Below are 21,823 nucleotides of genomic sequence, written 5' to 3'. Positions count from 1 at the left end.
TTTTTATGTCTCCAACACTTATATTAATGGGGTTATACCAGCAGAGAGTTCTTTGCCCATGGTTGGTATAATGTTTATAGTAATCAGGTCTAACCCAGGAAAAACACAAATAAATTTCACTCTAATGAAACAATCTAGTTCCTCAACTTTACTTAAAAAAATTCTCACTCATACCATCACAATGAATTTGAGAATGAGCTGTATGTTTAACTGCACCTGATCTGATTAAAAAAAAAGGTAATAATTAAAAGTCAGCTTAAGCCTGATCCAAAGTCAGACAAGATTCATGCAGACTTTCTACTGAATGAAAGTTTAAGCTCAAATTTGAATTATTTTGTCTTTTTTTTCCACCAGTGATTTGTAAATTTCTTGAGTGGATTCCAATGCAAAATATCAATATTTTTTTGAAAGTTGTAATTGAACAGTCGTTTGTTCTGTTGCTGAGACCTCCAGCTGAGCTGAATATTTCTTTGTTAGGATGAGGAAAACTTTTGGAGTGGTTTCAGGAACAAATCTTACATCTGTATGCTCTAGAATCCACACTTGGACCTTATTCTATCAGCAAACACTCCTTACATCTCAAAGAAAACAAACACAGTAACAGGCATAAAATGGGGAATATATTTGTTTTAAAATGCAAGCAGACCCCCAGAATATAGCAATATAAATAGATATTATTTATATTTATTGTTTAATTTTATTTTAGTAAATGCTGTGGTTTCTAGAATCCATGTGATGAAAAAGCTCTGTGATTGTATGAGCTGTTGCATACAGTTGCCGATGTAAATGCTTTGAATATCTGTTGAATAGTTCCATTTGAACAATTATTTGTAATTGGAATTAAAAATTACTTGTAATTACAATTAAGATTCTTGTAATTAAGACATACAATGAGCGCAGAATTGCACCCAGACGTTACTAAAGAACTGCTGGGTAACTCCAACATCGTGGCAGAGCAAAAAGCTCGTGTTTTGGCAAATGTAAGGTAACATGTCTTAAAATGTGGTATTTAGAGGACATTTATTCTAAGTGGATACAGATGGAAGAGACCAGAGAGAGTAAGTCAAAGGAGTTCTTAGTAACCCAGTAAGGCTGAACTGCTGAACCCTATTGAGGAAATTAGCATTGCTGGTGATGCTGTCAGGTAGCTGAGTGCTACTAGACAGAGAAGATGATTTATAAGCACACATGAAGAAAAGCTACAACTTGTAAGAATGAAGAAGTTTTGCTTGGCCTTTTGTAGGTTTATTTTCAGTTTGGCAATTTGAAATCTAATGACTCAAACAGACTTTGAATCAGATCCCCAAAGATAAACTAAATTAGAATGAAAACCATGTCATTTATTTTATAATGCTGCTTGTGTTGCCTCCCTCTTGCTGTGCAAAAATCCCAGAACAGGATAGCAACAGCTACTGCCCAAAGCAGAAACTTTCAGATACTGAGAACACTTAGATGCTTTGTTGTCTGTCCTGAAGACAACTGTAAGAGCTGGTATTTCATCCAAGGTAATAATCCAGGATCTTCACAGGCAACAGTGGAGAGACAGAGAATGGGGCCCATGGGAATCTCATGAGGTGCAACAGGGCCAAGTGCTGGTGCTGCACCTGGACTGGGGGAACCCCCAGTACCACTCCAGGCTGGGGAATGAACAGATCCAGAGCAGCCCTGACCTGAGGAATTTGGGTGTTCTGTGGGTGAGAGAATGGATCCAGCCATGTGCCCTCACAGCCCAGAAAGCCAAAAGTGCCCTGGGCTGCATCCAGAGCAGCGTGGGCAGCAGGGGAGGGAGGGGATTCTGCCCCTCTGCTCTGCCCTGCCCTGGTGAGACCCCACCTGCAGAGCTGCACCCAGCCCTGGGCCCCAGCACAGGAGGGACATGGAGCTGTTGGAGTGAGTCCAGAGGAGATCACCAAGATGATCTGAGGGATGGAGCACCTTTCTTGTGAGAAAAAGCTGAGAGAGTTGGGATTGCTCAGCCTGGAAAAGAGAAGGCTTTGGAGTGACCTAAATGTGGCCTTTCAGCACTTGAAGGGAATCACCAAAATAGATGGAGAAAGACTTTTTACAAGAGCCTGAAGTGACAGGACAGGTGGGAATGGCTTCAAACTGAGAGTAGGCTTAGTTTCGATATTAGGAAGAAATTCTTGAATGTGATGTGGTGAGACACTGGAACAGGTTGTCCAAAGAATCTGCAGATGCCTCATTCCTGGAAGTGTTCAGGGCCAGGTTGGATGGGGCTCTTGAGCACCCTGGTCTAGCAGGAGGTGTCCCTGTCCACTGCAGGGTGGTCAGAACTGGATGAACTTTAATGTCCTTTCCAAGTCAAACCACTCTGTGATTTCTGGGGACAATTTAGTCTACTCTAACACAAAGAACAAGGGTCTTTAGAGTCTTTGGAGGACTGCACATATGGCATAATTTGCTACCTCAAATTTTTAAAACCTATGGCTGTTCCAAGTGCTCTGCCTTGTATTGTCACATGAATAAGTTTATAACACCTGCCACCTGTATTTTCAAGATACCTGTGTCAGGCAGGATAAAAAAATTCTGTGCTTCAGCGTATTGGGTTAATATCTATATAAGCAAAGCTGTGGAAGAACTGATCTACTTCAAATTGAGGCAAAAATATATTTTCCTAATTTTGAAAAGAGAATTTAAAGGAAAAAAAAATACTGCCATTAAAAAGAAGGTGAGAAGATGTGTTTTGGGAACTCTGATACCAGTATTATGACCATGAATTAGCTTCATTTTACTCTGAAGATCAGGGAGGTAAATGACCTGATACTCCCAAGTCAGAATGCTTTCATTTTTATGCTTTTTGACCCATAAAGTCAATAGAAGACGTATCAGAATTCTTCCAGCAGAAGTTTCCAATACAGTTGTGATACAACTGAATGAAAGCTCCAGGAGAACTGAGCTTTTCACACACTCACAAAACCCCAGCCTGACTTTGGCAAGGCCAAATCTCTGCTGTTTCCTGGGCTTTTGTTTCAGGTGGTAATGGCCCCACTAGTACCTGGCACGAAAAAAATCTGAATTAAATTTAAGCCTGTGCCTTCCAAAGCTAAAAATGTTTGCTTGTTAGACTGACTAATTTTTATTAAGTATGGCATTTCGAATTGTGCTTGGGGTCAAAGACAAATGACTTTTTTTCTTCTAATTTAGTCAGTATGAAAAAAATTGAGGATTCTCTAACTTTTCAACATGAACAGTGATCAGTGTCTTGGGCACCTGTGTCAAGCTCTAATAAAATTACTGTCTTTTCTCAGCTCAGTTACACTGCACCTCTTGATTCAAACTACTCCTATACTCAGGCAATATCTGTAACAGTAAACCCCCAGTTTCTATTTGAAAAAAAACCAAAATACAAAAATACTGTCACTTGTTTGAAAAGTAATCTGTCTCAGAAGTAATATTTTTCAGCAAAATAATTTAAAGTAATTTTCATGTCGCATGCATTTACTTTTGCTGATTCTATTTAACCTAACCTTGTATTATTTTAAACTCTGGTCAATTATATAGCAAATGACAAGAAAGAAAAAAAAGGTCTTATCTGTGTATCTCAAATTAATTACAGTTTTACAACATATAATCAGAACAGTCGGTCTCAATGTGAATCTGAAACCACTGAACAAAAGGAATCTTAAGCTTCAAATTTAATAAAGCAAATGTCAATCTGACAAGCTGTGTAAAACAAATGTGGCATTCACTTTGTAGTTTCAAAACACAGCTGCAAACACAGCGACTAAGTGGTTACAAAAGAACCTCTCATTGTATAAATATCACAGATATTATTATGAATGTATACCTGAATATGGGGAATTCAAAATTAATCAGAACAAATATGTTCATATAATTTGATACACAACAAAAAAATCTCCACATAATTTAAATCCTTTAATTAGGTTGGCTATATACCACAACTTTTCTTTCCCCAAACTAAGAATTACCATAGAGTTGTAATAATTTCCTCAGTTTTATATTGATATATTCAGTATCTCAGCAACTAGGACCACATTTACTTGTTCAGTAAGTTCATCTAAGAAACCAAATTCAACTCTTCTGTAAGGCACCTTGTTTGGGAAGGTTTTTATTAAAGAGCCTTTGAGCTCTGATGCTGAAGATTATTTAAGCCTAAGTTTAACAATGAAAGTGCCTGTAGTTAACAACAGCCTTGTATGCAATACAAAAAAATCCTCCAAACAAAACCAAAATAAAAAAAAAAAACAAAACAAAAAAACAATCTCCATCTTATATGAAATGGATCCTCACAGAAAGAGAATTATCACAAGCTGCAATACCACTTTTGATCCAAGCCACATACAAATATTCTAACCTTTAAGTTCTGGTAGCAATTTTAAAATGTCAAGAGGTATGTCAAGTTCTTAATACTCAAGTCTACATATTTAATTGTCAACAGCTAAAATACCCAAGATAAGAGAGTTGTATTTATTCCAGCTCAACTGCAAATTAACATGTGTTACAAAATAATGATGTTTCTTCCTCTTAAACTAGGGAATGGTACTTGGATGGCCTGCATTTTAACTATATACTTATTTTCTGGAACACCTACTACATTGTTCATTTTAGCTTTATTTTCAAAGCAGTCAAGCACAGGAGATCTCTGCAAGATTATCATGTTACACCATTGATCCTCACAAGAAGACTCAATTTGCTCAGTAATAAGCAACCTGGGTCAAAGGCTATGACTGAGAAAAGACAAAGAGCATTGTTTGCACCTGTGTCAATCAGAAACAGCTCTACTGAACTCCATTGAGTTATATCTGACTCAAATACATATGAAAAATTTCTGTGTTTGCTGAATCTGGATTATGTGGCAGTCAGGAATTCACCTTTATTAGTCTGTAGCAGGAAGCATTACAGACAGCTAAATTAAAATACTAGTTTGCTATCCTGGCTTTTTAACCAAAACTGGGTTTTATTTTCTTATTAGCAATTCAAATTCATGTCACTGCTTCAGCCTGCTCACCTGCACTGTGTGACCTTGTTTGCTTCACAGTACAAAGTAACAGATTTTGTAATTTTGAATAAGAGAACTCATCTGAGGCAAAGAAACATTAATTAGTGTCCTACATTTCAAAGAACAAGAACCAAAACCCCACCTCTTCCAATTATTTGGAACTACAAGCAAACTTTTGGATATGCAAAATTTTGTACTTCTTGAATTTTGATGTTCTCAGAACGACACACTTCCAACAGTCCAAAAACATTAAAAGTGTATTTCTGACTACACAAACACAAGATGATTTACAAAAAAAGGTTTAACTTGGGAATTTGAATTTAGCTTGTTCAGGAATCTGGTGGGAAGCATTGTATGCAATACAGCCCCAGAGAGATTTATCCAGAAGAGCTGGCTTACTTTCAAGGATCACTTCCTCCAAGCTCAAGAAAGGTCCTTCCTGACAAACATGAAACCAAGCACAGATGGCACAGCTGGACTTAGCAAAACCAAGGCCCTTCTGAAGTGAAATTTGGTGAAAGACATGAAGATGGATAAAAATTGGATTCTATAGGTATATTAGCAGCAACAGGAAAGCTATGGAAAACATCTGCCTGCAGCTAAATGGGCTACGGGACCTTTGACAAGGGATTCAGAAAAGACCAAGGAATTCAGTGTCCATTTTGCCTGTCTTTTAATGGTAGGATTTGCCTTCAGGATTCCCAGGCCCCCAAAACCAGAAAGCTTGGAACAAGAAAGACTTAACTCTGGGCAGATCAGGGATCAGGGTGGGAACACTTAAACAAGCTGGACCTGCACAATCAGTGGGGCCTGATGGGATGCACCATAAACGTGGAGTGAGCTGGCCAATGTCTTGTTTATCTTGATTTTAGCAAGACTTCTGGCACTGTAACTTCCTCATAGGCAAGCTGGTGAACTCTGGATGAACAAACTGGCAGTGGGGTATACTGAGAACTGGCTGCACTCTAAGCTCAAAGGGGATGTCATCAGCAGCACAAAACGCATCTTGAGCACAGTCACTAGTGGTGTTCCCCTGTGGCTGGCACTGGGATCAATACTATTTAACACCTTCATAAATGATCCAGAGGGTGGGGCAGAAGGCACCCTCAGGAATTTTGCAGCTGATAAAAGACTGGGAGGAGCTGTTGATACACCAGATGGTTGTGCTGCCATTCAGAGGGAGAACTGACAGACAGAGAACTGGACATCTGTACTGTTTTGGTTCAGATGTGGCATGAAAAAGTGATGCACCATTTCCCAAATGGGAATGTACTGAACTGGCACTGTCTTGTCATAGGAATATATTGATTACACTAAACTCTTCAATAAATAAATGGGGGAGAGGGAGGACAGACAATTTCCTATGAAGAATTTATATCCGACATTGTTCAATTCAGAATAAATGTAAGAAACATTCTCATACATTTATGCCTTACTTCAGATGAAATGCAACAGAGAAAGCAATGCAGAGAGGGCTTCTTGTTGGTTTGTAAATTTTAGTAGACATGGAAAACATAAGATCATTTATCTGAGTGATGTGGTCTACCAGAGACCAGTTAAATGCAATCTCAGAAGCTATCTTTCCTGACAGCCACTTAGTAGCAGCAAAAAGCTTAGAAGTCATAAATTATATTTCAAATACATTCTATTGTTCAAAGTGACCAACCTTAGTCTTTCAAATTCATACAACCCTAAAATAGTATTTCTTTCCATCATAAAATTTTTAGGGCTCTAAAAATTTTAGCAAAATTTTTAGGATTCTTCTGATTCAAACTAGTCACACTCATTTATGTGCATTCTGAAGTGCAGTCATTATGAGGTTTAAATATTTATCATACCACAAGCACGTACTCTTACATAACAATGAGACAAAGTAAGAAGAAGCACTGACAAAATTGAGATCAATAACTTTGGCCATTAGTCTATGCAGATCTTCTTCCAAAAGCTATTAATTTATCTTACAATTAAATGAATAATCCTCTGGTGACCTTATTGATTTTGAACACAACCTGAGATGGCCCCCATAGGTCAGGATGACTAATGTGAAGATATCAAAGAGAAGGGAATAATGCCCTTAACAATTTCCCCTGGTGACGGTGACAAACAAATGATAATTAATATATGTCAGAAAAAACCCAAGATTTTTTAAGTGATGTGAGATTACACTGTTGTAGCATACAAGTGAAACAAGTGCTTTTAAAATAAACCACAAACTGGACACATAAAAGTGAGCATACTATATGATCCAAACCTTTAAATGTGGAATTTCTCAACCTGTTTATGCTGTCACTAAATATAGGGAGTCCCAAACCTTACTGTACCAAATTTTTTATTATTTGAAACAAACTTCTGTACAAAAACATCAAAGCAGGCAAAGACTTCAGTGACTTCAGCAAACATCACATGACAACTCACAGAATGCTTTAAGGTTTACATTTTTATTATACAAGTGACAAATAGATTTTAATTTGGGCTACTTGAAGATAAGACTTCATTGTTCGACAAAAAATTGCAGGTAAGCATATATTAACTTCAGTTACCAAAGCTCAACAGAATGGCCTGTCATCCACCTAATTTACCTAACTGGAAGTAACTATGAAGAAAGCAGGATTTTCCCTAACATACATTTTTAAATGTCTCCCCATTAAAAATGGAGCCTGTAAACAGTGGATTTACTACTGTGAAAAAGGTGTGGTCATTGCTTTCAGAAAAAGAAAAAAGTTCTAACATGAGTGAGTTCTAACTCTCTCCCCAACAACACATAGCAACAGGCTGCTGCCCCTGCAGAGGTGTGACATGAATGCTGGAGCTGTGCTGCTGTCCAGTCTCAGGACATGCATTGACATGAAACCTGTAGGTTCTGGCCAGGTCTCACAAACCTCATAGGGGTTGCTCTGCTCAGAAATTAGCTTTCCAGTCAGAGAACTTGAGACATTAATACTGTTTAAGGACTGAGTTCAATCACACAGTTTGTCACTGTGCAGCTGAGTTCCAGCAGACCAAATGCATCTTCAAAGTCTTAAGGTAATATTTTTAGAAAAGATGTGCATGAAAATTCCAGTGAAAGCACACAAACCCTGATTTATCTATATGGAAATAAGCAAATACAAATCTGAATCTGTGCACAAGCTCTGGAGTTTCCACACATACATGCAAGCAAAGTACACAAAATCAAACACATTTTCAGAACGTGATCTCTGCAAGAATATGTACAGCAACTGCAGACCACCCAGGAGACACACTTAACAGAGCATGAGCACTTTGCTGCTTTTGGCAAAGCATTTCTATTTCATTAACTGGAAAATTTACCAGAAAGTAAGAACAAACAACTCAGCAAGGAACTTAACTTCTTGAAGTATCAATCACATCTCAAAAGCCAGTAAAGAGCAGTCAGCTGATAAATATTTCTGTGTTAACTCTGAATCATCTAATGAATGACAGTATCAGGAACTCAATGGAGTTCCTAAGAAGAGAACAGCTCTTAAATTTAAACCATCCCTAGTCTGATGCAGCCAATTTGACACTAGGGAAAAGTGTACTAGTTTAGATGAGCCAAAAAAAATTACTTACTGGCTAGAGCTGTCTGCTAGTTAATGTTCACTGTGATATATTTACACTGACAAACCTTTTCCAGTTAAGTCAAGGCATTAGTATTTTCCCTTTCCTTTCTAAGCCTAATAAAATTATACAGAGTTTTCAAAATCTATCCGTGATCTTTAAGTGTATTTTGTTTATTTTTACTGCATCTGAGACAGGATATTAATTTCCTCAGTTGTTGGAAGGTTATACTTCAGAAAAAAGGTAAAATTACCTGTTTGAAATACAGTTTTGGTCGCCATACAGCACAAAACCCTAAAAATTAGGTGGAGCTCCGCTTATTACAGGAAAGACAATCCATTTATGAGAGTGATGAACATTCAGGTATTCTCCTATTCTTACTAGTTTGACAAGATCCTAAAAGTGACCAAAAAACTGTGCACATGTTCTTTAAAACATAACAAATGAATTTTGCTTTCTCTTATATTTTCTTCTTCTTTAAAGTTCCTTTTCTGTGGTACCTTTGACATTTCAGTTTGATTTCCATTTTTGTCTTCACTACTTCTTACTTCTCTGATAGAGAAGGTGTTTAAGGATTAAAATGCACAGATAAACTGTCATAACTGAAGTATCTAAGTAAAAAAGTATTTTAAAAGTCAAAAGATAAAGGCTAGAATAAAAACTTAAGTTGCACTATATAAAGTCAGTCAGGTTATGAACAGATTCATATATTTTAGCAATGTGAAGAAAATGGTTATGTAAATACACACAAGTATTAACATCAAACTGTATTAAATTATGTAAACATACACATCTTCTGTGATCAATACAAACATCTACTTGTCTCTGGATACTACTGCAGCATAGCTCGAATTTGTTTTGATGTAGATTCATCATTCAGGTGTTTTGTAGTGAACCTAGAAATTACAAGTTAAAACAGTGATTTATAAATGAACAGAGATAGGGAAAGTCTGAATACTTGAGCCTGTTTTTAAAATCAGCACAGTTCAGTTACACAAAGGAGGAATTTACATGTTCCTCTACTGATCACTGGAATTTAACTGGTAAGAATCTGGTGTTCTTTATCTTTTAAATACCCTATGCAATAAATTATTCCCTGCTAAAAGGTGGAGAACTGTGGCTAAATCCTGCTTGGTATGTGTCTATGACATTGTCATAATCCTGGGTCATAATTATCTCTCATTTTTTCTAGTTAAAAGCCTCAAGAGAAGCAAAATCGTGAAAAGATGCAAGAAATATGGTAAACACTAAAATCACTTAGGAAGCTAGACTGAATTTTGGCATAATCTATTATTTTTAGCAGTTTTCTTAAACATTCTGGGAGGACTGAAGAGCTTTAGAGTGTTTCTTTCCATTTAAACCCAAGCATTCTCCACTGTTTATGCTAATAGGGAGACTGATTATAACATAAGCTTGAAACACATTTGATACCTGTAGGATTTAACTCCACATGAACTTTAATTCAGAAGACATGGTAAGTAAATGTGGCAGTGCAGTTCTCCCTCTATCTAAGCATTCAACAGCTAGAGAACTCAAAACAGCTCTGAAAAACTTGGTACTGATTCCCTTCCCAGCTTCAGAGAAGCATCAGACCCCTGTGTGTCTTCCTTCCCAAGACAGCACCATAAACAGCATTGGAATTTAGGGCTGTTTTCTTGAAGCTGTGTAATTTAGCAAGATTTAAAAAAATAGTCTTATTAAGATGGAAAGGGAGAAGAGAAGCACTGAGGGTTTGACAAACAGAAATCTTACCCTTCATTTCTAAAATGTTCTAGATGCTGGGGTATTTTATATAGCAAATTTTAGCTAGGATATACTGTTTACAATATTAACAGTTATTGTTTATTCAGGTGAAATGAAATGGGAAGAAATTAATATTAAAAAACCCCAAGTGATGAAAGCAAACCTGAGAGGATAATCTTATTAAATCAATCTTAGAAAGTGAAGAATCTTAAATAAACAGACTGGGAGAAAAACGAAGAGGAATTTTCTAAGGCTGAATCACACATACCTGAGAGCATTCAGAAGTCCTTCCACAGAGTCAGGTGGTTGTTCCTTTAAAACTTTTATGCATCCCTTCATCTGGGAACAGAAGCATGCCACTATTGAACAATAATATATGAATTGCACTAACTGAAAACATGGAAAAATTTCATATACAGGCAGGTTTGTTTTCTTATGGGTGTTAATGCTGCTTTACATGACATAGTAAAAGCATTACAACTTACTGAAAATTATCTCAAAGTTTAAAAAAGTAACTTTGGAGAAAACATCTATTTTAAAATGCATTTGTACAGAGTAAATTATGTATCAAGTGTCTATATTTTAAATTCTACACTGTTTCTTCAATTCCAAGTAGAAAATACAAAAATCAAAATCATCTGATATAAACTGAAAAAAAGAGATTTTGGGAATTCTGTGTCATTGATGTTAACAACTCTAAATGTTTCAACTTTGACTTTAATTTTTATATTTGCATACAAGGAAGTAATTTTCAGCATTCAGTTTTCAGTTGTAAACCTAACCAGTGACAACTTATTGTTTGTTTCACAACTAGTGGTTAAAAATTTAATCTATGAAGTCCATAGTGTTAATTTTAACACCACACTGAACAAACATTTTCATAGACTGTAAAAAAACAGGCTGAAACTGTCCAAATTTACAAAAGGGGAAATGAAGCAGAGAAAGCAGGAGTAGAACTCATTTGACTCCCCAGCTAGTCAACAGAGAAAAACAAAGAATTCTTCTAACCTATTCAGAAGATATCTTCATATGTAATGAATTATGCCCCAGTAGTACTTATTTCTTCTCACTGCTATGAAGACATCGAATCTAGCTATCCGGAAATTAACCTAGATTAATTCCATCTTATTTAAAATGACGGATAAAGACACAGCTGAATGAAGATTTGAATCCTTTAATTTTTCCAAGTCATGCTGTAGTATAAAATCTACATGACAGAATCTTGTATGCAGCTGAAGAGCACCTCTGCCTTATTAAGGAAGTGGATAATGAAACACTTACATTAAAAGTCATGGTCCATTTATGTGCCACCAAAAATGAGTCAGAAAATACAGCTCAGTATCCTTGACAGGGACTAGCCCAACAAACACTGCTCACTGCACAGTTGGCTCATTTCTACCTGGAAAGTTTAACTAGCTTTGCAAATAACAGGTCAGAGGAGATTCCCAGGGTAGCACCACGTGTTTTAAAGTTATTCTTCCCAAGTTAAACTCAAGTCTATGTGCACATCACTCAGTACAGGTTTACATGCCCCAGCAGATCTGATCAGACAAGTCAAAGGGTATAAAAATTCTAACAATTCTTCGTTTTTGTTAGAATCAGAATACCTAAAACAAGTAGGATAATGTTGGGATTTAGGATTCATTTTGGTTTTTTTTTTTCTCTCAGGGAATTTTTCTCCCATATGTGTTGCTAGAAGACAATAGACCAGGTACACAAGAGAGACAAAAGAAGTTGCCACAGCTCAGGGGAGGAGAGCAGCTGGCTACTCTCTCTTTTTTACCTGGGAGTTTCTCTGGGAAGGACAACCAGAGAATTGGGCTGGGAAAAAGGGGTTGGGTGCAGCTCTCTTGTGCTGTCGGCATTTAGAGGGGAGTGAGGCTGCAGTTGCTGTGTGGAGAATTCATATTTCAGCATCACCATTGCAGGGGTCCATCTCCTGCTGCTTTCCTTCTACCCTGAGTGGAGCTCTGCTTGGAAGAGTGGCCACTGCACTGAGCTTTTATTAACACCCTACTCACCAAACAGGGACCCTTCACCATCCCCTGGGGTGCTCTGGGGGAAACTCTGGGATCCCAAGCCTGCCTTTGCCCTGCCCTGCTCGGAGCCAGGCTGAGCCCAGCCCCACTGTTCCTATTCCACTGCTCGGGTTTTTCTGCTGCACTGCAGCCCCACTCTCCCTGCCTGCCGGGACACCCTGTGCATCCAGCTGCAGCTGCAGAGCTCCTGATACAACTCTTCCATCACCTTTTTGCTTATTACTGCCATTCCAGCTTGCTACTCCCAAGAGTCTTTCTGGGGCACCGGGATCGGCTGCTCCAGGGTTTGTGAGGCAAAGCCTCTCCTCCATCCCTTCCTGTTTGGGCACTGGGATTGACACTACCCCAGGGGTTGCGAGGCAAAGCTCTCCTCCATCCCCTCCTGTCTTGGCACTGGGATTGGCTGCTCCAGGGGGTTTGTGAAGGAAAGCCTCTCCTTCATCCTTTACCATCTGGGCACTGGGATTGACAATGCCCCAGGTGTTTTTAGACCCAAAGCCTCTCTTCCATCCCCTCACATCTGGGCACTGGGATTGGCTGCCCCAGGGTTTTTAGACCCAAAGCCTCTCCTGTCCCTTCCCGGCCGGGTCCAGCCGCCATTCCTGCTGTTCCCCGCCGCACAGCGCCCCCTGCAGGCTCGGAGGAATCCCCGCCCCCCTGCCCGCCGTGAGCCCGCAGCGCCCCTGCTGGCCGTGCCCAGAACTGCACCCAGGGAAACGCTTAAAGAGCAGGAACGGAATTTCTTTATTGGGCTTTCTGGGGTTTTTCCTTTTGTTTGTTGTTGCTGCCATGTTGTGGTTGGTTTGGCTTTTTATACACATACATACTAGTAAAGAACTGTTATTCCTTTTCCCATATCTCTGCCTGAAAGCCCCTTGATTTCAAAGTCATTGTACTTTGGAGGGAGTGGGTCATACTCTCCATTCCAAGGGAGGTTCCCACTTTCCTTGGCAGACACCTGCCCTTCAAATTAAGACAGATGTCTAAGCTAGGAGACTGTAATTAATAGCTTGAAACACAACATCCAGTCTTGAAAGAGTAAGGAAAGGGTAATAAACTTGACTGCCTCTGAAATTCTCTTGAAATGGCTTGAATGGCTGAAATGAATAGTTTTAAGAAAATAATTATTTACCACAGTAAAACAAACTCATCATCTGAAACATCAGAAGATCTTTTGAATTACAAAAAAATCACTAAATTATGCAAATCAAAATTTGGGACCAGGTATTTGTTTTTTAAAACTGAGTGATACATCTCCTGCCTCCCATTTACATCAAGCTAACTTTCCTGTAAGATTTCAGAATTTTAAGATAAATGTGAGAAGCAAAGTACACACAATATATATTTGGTTCCATCAGAATTTCATTTTTGTTGCCTCTGTCAGCAAGAGACTGAACTAGCAGTCAAGAAATCTGCATTCAAGTCCCAGGCTCTCTCTGCTTCATAACCCTGAGCAAAACTATTCACCTCCATGCCAAATCTTCCCCTTTGTAGAGTCAAAGAGGAGATGTGGCAAAATTCTGGTATCTGCAGATACAAAATGCTGGTGAAGACCCAGTGACACAGAGAGCAAAAATATATGTTTTTCTCTTTTCTCTTTAAGCAGGATCTCTTGAAAAGTGAAACACTTTGCATCTTTTTAATTAATAACAGCTTATTTCTGATGAAAGAAGTGGTGCATGAGATTTAGGTTTGTAAAAACATGTAGAAAAAACAAGAGTATTCTTTCCCTGCGTGCTTGCAGTTTCTCAAATGGGAAAATAAAATCGATTTCTATTTGACTGGTCATGCCACAAATAAAACTGAGAGACCATTATCAACATTACAACAGTAATTTCAGTAACTTCAGATTTCAGACAAAGCAGAGACAACATTGAATATCTACTTATTTACAAGAGAACTACTGCAAAAGCATTTCAGCTTTGATAAATTACATGATTTAAAAAAAAAATTATGACTAAGGAACATATTCCAGGCTAGGTGTTTTATTAAATTATTTTAGCCTAACTATGCAGGTGTCAAGAAAGCAGAGCTAACAAAGAAAAATTTTTATCTGTGTCTGGAAGAAAATAAAAAGAAAAAAAGCTTATTTTATTTTTAAACAAACTGATGCATTAAAGTGCTCAGATGAAGACAAATTTTAAATTCTGCCATTCAAAAGTTATTAAAATTATTTATACCAAGCTGTAAGCTTGTGCTGAAAAAAAGCAGCAGACTAGTATTCTCAAACCTACAGAGTATCAAAGAAAGGCCTCTCTTACATCAATCTTTGATGTCTTTGAGAAAGCTCCCACAGGATGGACGTGGTCGTACAGAATAATAACTCCCACCATTACTCGCATGCAGAACATAAGGGTCTCTTCACTGGTGAATCTACTCCTGTACTCTCTGGAAAACACAACAAAATAAAGACATTCTAGACCTTTTATTAGACAATTTTAAAAACTAGACAAGGGACTGCATGAAATCTGAACCACAAGTATATTTCAAGCAGATGCACGTTAGTAAGACTTTGAATTTCTTTGAGTTCTGTAAGCCTGTGCCAATTTTCAAAAACAATTAGAGAGCAGATAGATGTAAACCTCATGCCCATTCACAGTTGAGATCCTCAAAATGTATGTGATGATGGCTTCATGAAATATGATGGAGACTGATCATACTTCAGTTTAATCTCAGAAATACACCATGCTGGGACCTCAAAGGAAAGGTACTGTTTTTGCTTTGGAATAGTGAAGTTCAGCAGTTCAGGGAGAAGCTCAGGACTTCACCAAGGTGGACTGTAATAGTCATTGTGCTCTCTCACTCTCTGTGTATTGTAGTATCTCTCAGTCTACAGCAACTTCAACTTTTATTCTTCCACAGCATCGTAACATGAACAGACTTAAAGGTTACAGAAATTTTGATATGAAAATGCTTGATTATCCCACAATTAGAATTAAATATAGGATAATCTTCTAGATTACTCAACATTTTTCTCTACTTTTGCCAAAAAAAGAGAGCTGACTCATAAGGTTTCTTTTCAATTACTACTTCTGTGATGTCTCAGGATTGTGAGATGAGTCCCACCCCTACAGACACTTCTCCAGAACTTTCATGAACAAACAAAGACCTCAGGAATTCTACCCTTTACATGGCTCCATGAACAAATGACTCATAGGCAGAAAGACTACCTTGACTCTATCTTACATGTATTTTCCAGCCAAAGAGACATCTAATCTAAAAAAATACTCCACTAAATGCATAGTAAAAAAATAATAAAAGAACCCCACTGGCTAATTTATCTACACTAGCAGATAGGAACACAATTGTACAGCTGAATACATTTATATGAATGAAAATTTATACAGTTGATTTGTTTCGTATCTAGAATAAGATGGCTACATCCAAAAAAAGATCTCCTTAAATGATCCTTGAAATAGTTCCTGTGTATTTGCTCAAGTATTGCTTGGAGAAGCCAAAATCTTGTCCTCTGTGTGCTAATAAATGGGCAAGCAGGAGGCAGCAGTTGGCCTTTGCCCTGGTTAGACAAGACACAGACACTGAAGCCTGCAAGTACATAAGATTTTACACTCGTATTTTAACCTTTTGTTGAAGTGCAGGCTGACCATGTAAGCTCTCCTAAACAGAATTCAATACCGATTCATGAAAGATATCATAAAGTGGCTAGAACAGAAGGCAAAGCTTTCTAATACCAGGTCATGCTTTGTAGACAAAAGGAGCAACAACTTAAGGCATAGATGCAGGAATTCACTTGGAAAAGAATACATTATCCTGGTTGGCAAATTAAAATAAAAGTTCTGTCATACAAACCCTCCAATATTTAAGACAAAACTTACGGTGTTTCCAACATGACTTTACAGACACTGGCCATAGTACTTAGACAGTCTGTTGTATTTTCAATTGGCAATGTTTTGTTCTGGAAGGGTAAGAAAAAGACAGTGTTTAGTAAATTATGTTGTAAAATTAAAATCAAGAATGTACCCTTCTCCCCCTTTACATACTTCTGATACAAAATGTGTTGTTGCGTTACTGAGGGTTTTCAGCATTGGTGTGGCCTCTGCATAGAACAGGGACATCCTATTGGCCATTTCATTGTTCACTTCATTCTCAATGTCTAGCTGATGAAAACAGGAGAAAAGATAGTCAGTAAAGCTCTTTAAAATCTTGCCAGCAGCAAGAAAAAGATGCAGTTCATGTTCATGTCAGCAAGTAGATTGCTGCTTAAATAGTCCTCTCTAATCACTTCATCCAGACTGCTGATTAACTCTCAGTGTGAAGAAGGGACCATGACAGCGACTGCAACAAAAGTTAAAACTTTACCACAAATGTCAAAAATGCATCCTGATAAATAAATACCTCACTCTGTGCAGCACAGCAGAGTTTATTTACTTACATGCATGTTGTTTATTCTGTTGCGACTTATTGTCCGCCTGTAATAACTGAAGTCGTTCTGAATTGCTGGGTTTCTCATCTTCCAAGAAGAGAAACAGGAAATAATCAGTTTTGGTTCAAAATATACAGCAAAAATCAACATGTATTGAAAGACTTTATTAACCTTAAGTTCATCAAAACGAAGAGTAAAATGTAAGATTTCTGCAAACTCTTTTGCTAGAGCCTGTTCCCGTTCCAGGTGCTGAGTCGGTGTGTAGGGAGGGCATGTCAAGGATTCCAGTAAACTCTGCAGGGCTTTCTCTGGACAAAAATCAGAAGCACAATTTGTAATCAGTCCACACAAAGTTTTAACTACATATCTAAACATACTGCATTCGAAGGGAAGAAACCCTCCAGACATGCCAAGTCCTAACAGAAGTGTTTTTTCTTACTTTTCCCAAGTGAGAAGCACTAATTAAAGACACCTGCCTCTTTAGGCTCTGCCATTTTCTCTCCATTTTGTATCATAGAATTCTTTTACATTTCTGTCACCCTTTATCTGGGATCCCTATCACAAATTCTAGAGGAAGCATTTTTCTTGCATTCAGATATTCAACACTTTCATCTTCCTCAATTAGCCATCAGCTCAGTATAGAGATTATTCTGGCATCTCTGTTACTAAAGTGTACTCTTAGGTACTGATAGCAATATAGCACTGTAATTACTGGCACAACTCAAAAAGTGAGAGACATATTTGGAAGATGTTGTAAAAGAATCCCTTTGTGTTAGAGCCCTCTCACTTCATACATATATTTGCATTCCAGAGTCCTAATTCAAAGAGTAATTACATCACCTTTTGTGTTTTTTGGGATGACCAAATCAGTGTACAACATATCCAACTTTGGATTTTCACCCTGTGAGAAAGTATATTGATACACTTTCCCCATTATCCCTGTTTTTTTGAGATTTTAAAGTCTCAAAATATTACTGGCTTACATACTGTTAAAACTCCAAAGGATCCAAATTACAAAAAAATAAATTGCATTAGTCCAACATGGACCAGTGAAGTGCAGAAACATGTCAGGAAACAGAGAAAAACGTTGCAGTTTTATCTTGGTTTTTGCTTGTATGCTATTTAGGCAATACAGACAAACTAACAAACTATGAAATTAAGATTAAAGAGATGCCTTCATAAATGCAACTGCAATTAAATGTCCATTGATATCAAACAGAAATAATCTAACTCTAAAACTTCAAAAGTTTGTGGAAAGACAAAGCTTTCTCTTTCATTCTATATAAAAAACCTATAAAACAGATGTACTAAAACAGGACTCACCTAATCTGAGTGAAAACTCATAAAAGCGCTTTAGCCTTACAACCAGTGGACAGACTGAATTCCAAGCTTTTTCCTGCAGCTGGATATCATTGGGATTTTGTATTGCCTGAAATGAAAATATCACTGTAAAGACCTGTGATAAATAAATAACAAGCAAGATGTGGTCTGGAATTTTTCTACATTATTTTAAAAAGTACTGTAAAACATAGAAGAATTCGGAGAAATTACATTGCATAGGATTCAAAAAAAATACCATGTTTTTTACCTTCCCTCTTCCCCTGTAACATACTGTTTTAAAATCATTCATTGCAGTGAACCACTGACATATAGAAATATGTTCTAGAATATTCTTTTGGGAGCAAAACTATTGCAAAAGCATCGGGTAAAACTTTTTGTGTGACTACTGGTTGCAAAAATAGCCTTTTTTTTCAGTTTTAATTCTTCTGAAAACTTCAACATGGATGGTTTTTAAGCAAGCAACAGTTCACACTAAGAGTATCTGCAAATCTGATGCAGGAAAAGTTTTGTTCAGCTGAGGAAAATGGTAAGTTACAGTTCAAAAGTGTACTTCTGGATCAGTTTCAGAATAAGATGCCTCTGAAGTGGATCAGAAGGTATAATTTACTGTGGTTCATTATTCCACTCAGAGAAAAGAACAACTATCTGTATCACATATTTCTGACACATGAGTAGCATTTCTTCCATGTCCTCAAATTTGACTTCTGCCATAAAACAAGGTAAATGAAATTATGTTTCTTGAAGCAAAAAATAGTAACTAATTACGAACAGAAAACCTGAAAGAAATTCCAACAGCCATCATTTAATGATTTCAAATTAGAGCTCTATAGTGAATGTTATGCATAATCTGTCATGTATTTTATAAATACATTTCAAGATTTTCACTTGAGTTCAGAGAATGTGCTTGGATGAACAGAGGGAAAACAGAAGCAAGGAACCATTGAGTTTTGCCTAATTTTGCTTCCAAAGAACTGTCATTAACAAACATACATCTCTAATTTCTTGTCCAGCTCCTTTATAAGCCTGAAGGTCTGCAAGCATGCTTTCTGAGTCCTGTAAAACTGCACTGATTTGGTTCCAGACTTCTCTTTCTCCATCTGTGGGCTGTGCATCTAAGAGAGAGAAAAGCAAAATGCACAAAGTCAAAAGGAAGCTGCAGTACAAATGGCAAGATTACTCAATTCTACTTAACAATACCACATCCAGCTTGACAATGTGTAACTCCAATCTGATGTAGCTTTTTTCCAAATATACAATTATACTGCCATTCTGTTAACATCCAAGTTTCTGCTTTTTATAGCAAGGAAAGAAAAACAGCAGTTTTTTGTATGCTCTGGCTCATAATGCCTCTTCTCAAAACGCAGCATTTTAAAGAGCAGCAGTATCATAAAGCAATGTTATTAGAAAATAGGATAATGCACCAGTCCCTCTCTTTCATGAGCTCCATGGCTAAATTACAAAGAATTGCTCACTTTTCTTGCAGCTTGGGGAAAAAATCAGGCCTTTCAATGGATAGAACAGTGGGACATTGCTCCACTTTGACTTTCCTCCAGGCTTCCTTAACAGGGGTAATTTATTTCTTCTTTTGTAAAACACAGATACAGTACTATTAAAAATACATTTTTTCTCATGTATGTCAGGGATCATTCCTGCCACTAAAATAAAGCCAGCTCTGTCCACAATCAGTTTTCAGGGTATGAGTGACCTGTAGACCTTTATTGTTGGGAGAAATGATATTTGAAAGTAGATCAATTTTCCTATTCAAATCTCCTTCCATGGGATTTACACAGCAGTGTGACACTAGGGAGTGATGTTATCCCCAGAACACTGACACATTAGACAAAGTAGAGATCTTCTGTGGTTTTTTTTTGCTTTAAACATAAAGATGACAGGCACTGACCAAAGACTGGATGACCTACATATGGGATTGCAGTCTATATGTGAAGGAATAATGACATTGTCCCATCAGATTTCTACAGAGACACAACTATATTTTTCCTTAGATTTGTATTACCTTGTAAAGATGGAATGTGAATTTTTATGGTAGAAAAAAAATTATCTTGAAGTTGAATCTTAGAATTTAAAGACTACTTGTCTGAATTAAAAGCAATGAGAGAAGTTCAGTTCAAAACTTATCAATTAGGATGAGCTACTGTATTCATCTCTACATTAACAGAAAAGAAGTATTAAAAATACTTTTTTATTTAGTCATCTCACTGTCCTTAAGAAAACTGACAGAATTTTCTACCATGTTATCAGTATGGCATTAATTTACTCAGTCCCCATTATAACTAACTGAATTGGTTCACACTGGAGTGTATGGAAAATAGGCATTCCCTCCACAGCATTTCAGATAATTTGTTTAAATGTTTCAGGTTATCTACAGACCTTGCATGAACAGGACACAAATGGCAGAGATTTCCAAGTCTGCAGCTTCAAAGCAAGTCATACTCAAAACTACAAGTCCAATGAGACTGGGCACATAATACTGACTGGACTTTCTTTTTATTCTGGGAGTTTTTCCTTTCTCTTATTTAAAAAGTGAAAATAAACATAAACTGGGCTTACTTAGCTAGGTTTCATAGTCAAAATATTTAATGTAATTAAAAAATTCCACTATTCTCCAAAAAGTGAGAAAAAGGAGCACTGAAGAAAAAAACTGTCCCCACAGGAAAATCCCACCTGGGACATGGTTGTTGAACTGACTCATGAGTCACATTAAATTTACAGTGTTCCAGACTGGTTCTTTCCTCAAGCTGCAAGATATCTCAGGTACACATCATAAGGGGTTTGCCATCTTGTGATAAAGATGCAAAATAGAAAACCTTTCTGATTTTAATGAGGAAAGCAGTCATCCTGAGAAACAGTTACATACCATACAACAACAGAGCAGGGGAAGGTAGGAGTGACATAAAAAAAAATCAGTATCAGCATTTTAATAGTTAAGTAAGTTAATGAAAATAACATTTCAGCAAATACTAACACAAAACAGAATAAATAACTTGTTAGTGCAGTTCATGAATGCAAAATTTGCATGTGCAGGTCACCTGAAGCATCTTGTTTAACCTTGTTTGTTACAAGGTACTTCTATGTTAACTTTTACAATTTATTTGCTTTAGAAGTACTAGTGCTTAAGGGGGATGCAAATGCTACAGACTGCCCAACACTTTGGGACTTTTAAAAAGGCCTTTATTAACACCCTTTATTGCAAGTATTTTTTAAAATGTCCCAATTCATCTTTTGGAAGTTGGTGGAAGGAGCAATATTTGAAATTCACTGAGCTTTCTGTAGTATCCCAGCATAGGGAAGTAGGAGCAGGAGGCAGGTAGGTGTGTGAAAGAGGAAAAGAAAGGGAAGGAAAAGGGTTGCAAAGGCTCCAGAGCAACAGGCTTAGCTTGCATTTGCAGAAGCAGTTTCTATTTATGTTGGAAGTGTTTAGCTTAAAAAGAAAGGTAGGGAGGATGATTCAGGCTTTTTTTTTTTTTTTTTAAACCCATGCACTTATTTATGAAATAGAAGTTATGCAAACAAATGTTCTGGAAAGACCATGGCCATGTTTCAAAAGGGATTTTACAAGAAGATCCTGCCAAAAATGGTCAGCTAAAATAACCATAATGGGTCACTTTGAAAACAATTTCATCTTACTATTAACAACAATAATAATAATAGCAACAAGAACTAAAAGGAATCGAGACTTCACAACAGATTTTGACTTTTAAAACTGGCTTGCCTTTCCAAGAAAATCAAAGCCTGTTCTCTGCTCTGAATTAAAAAATG

General features: G+C 37.2%; 1 protein-coding gene across 7 annotated transcripts in view; it reads right to left on the bottom strand.

Annotated features, from left to right (window-relative positions):
- Nucleotides 1-7,293: 7,293 nt before the first annotated feature.
- CYRIA (CYFIP related Rac1 interactor A) overlaps nt 7,294-21,823 on the bottom strand; it is a 54,909-nt gene continuing 40,379 nt past the window's right edge. For 5 of the 7 annotated variants that reach the window (XM_079298118.1, XM_079298117.1, XM_079298121.1 and 2 more), the window contains 9 exons: nt 19,037-19,158; nt 18,029-18,134; nt 16,877-17,013; nt 16,715-16,792; nt 16,323-16,439; nt 16,158-16,237; nt 14,583-14,709; nt 10,551-10,621; nt 7,294-9,435 (listed from right to left, as the gene is read on the bottom strand). In XM_079298118.1, the coding sequence (XP_079154244.1) occupies nt 9,372-9,435; nt 10,551-10,621; nt 14,583-14,709; nt 16,158-16,237; nt 16,323-16,439; nt 16,715-16,792; nt 16,877-17,013; nt 18,029-18,134; nt 19,037-19,158 (902 nt within the window). In that variant the 3' untranslated portion in view covers nt 7,294-9,371. Of the gene's footprint in view, nt 9,436-10,550; nt 10,642-14,582; nt 14,710-16,157; nt 16,238-16,322; nt 16,440-16,714; nt 16,793-16,876; nt 17,014-18,028; nt 18,135-19,036; nt 19,159-21,823 lie in introns of all 7 variants that reach the window. The other 2 variants (XR_013773292.1, XR_013773293.1) reach the window with 1 other exon arrangement.

Source organism: Erithacus rubecula, assembly GCF_903797595.1.
Source record: "Erithacus rubecula genome assembly, chromosome: 2".
Taxonomy (NCBI): Eukaryota; Metazoa; Chordata; class Aves; order Passeriformes; family Muscicapidae; genus Erithacus; species Erithacus rubecula.
This window is presented reverse-complemented; position numbering and strand designations above follow the sequence as displayed.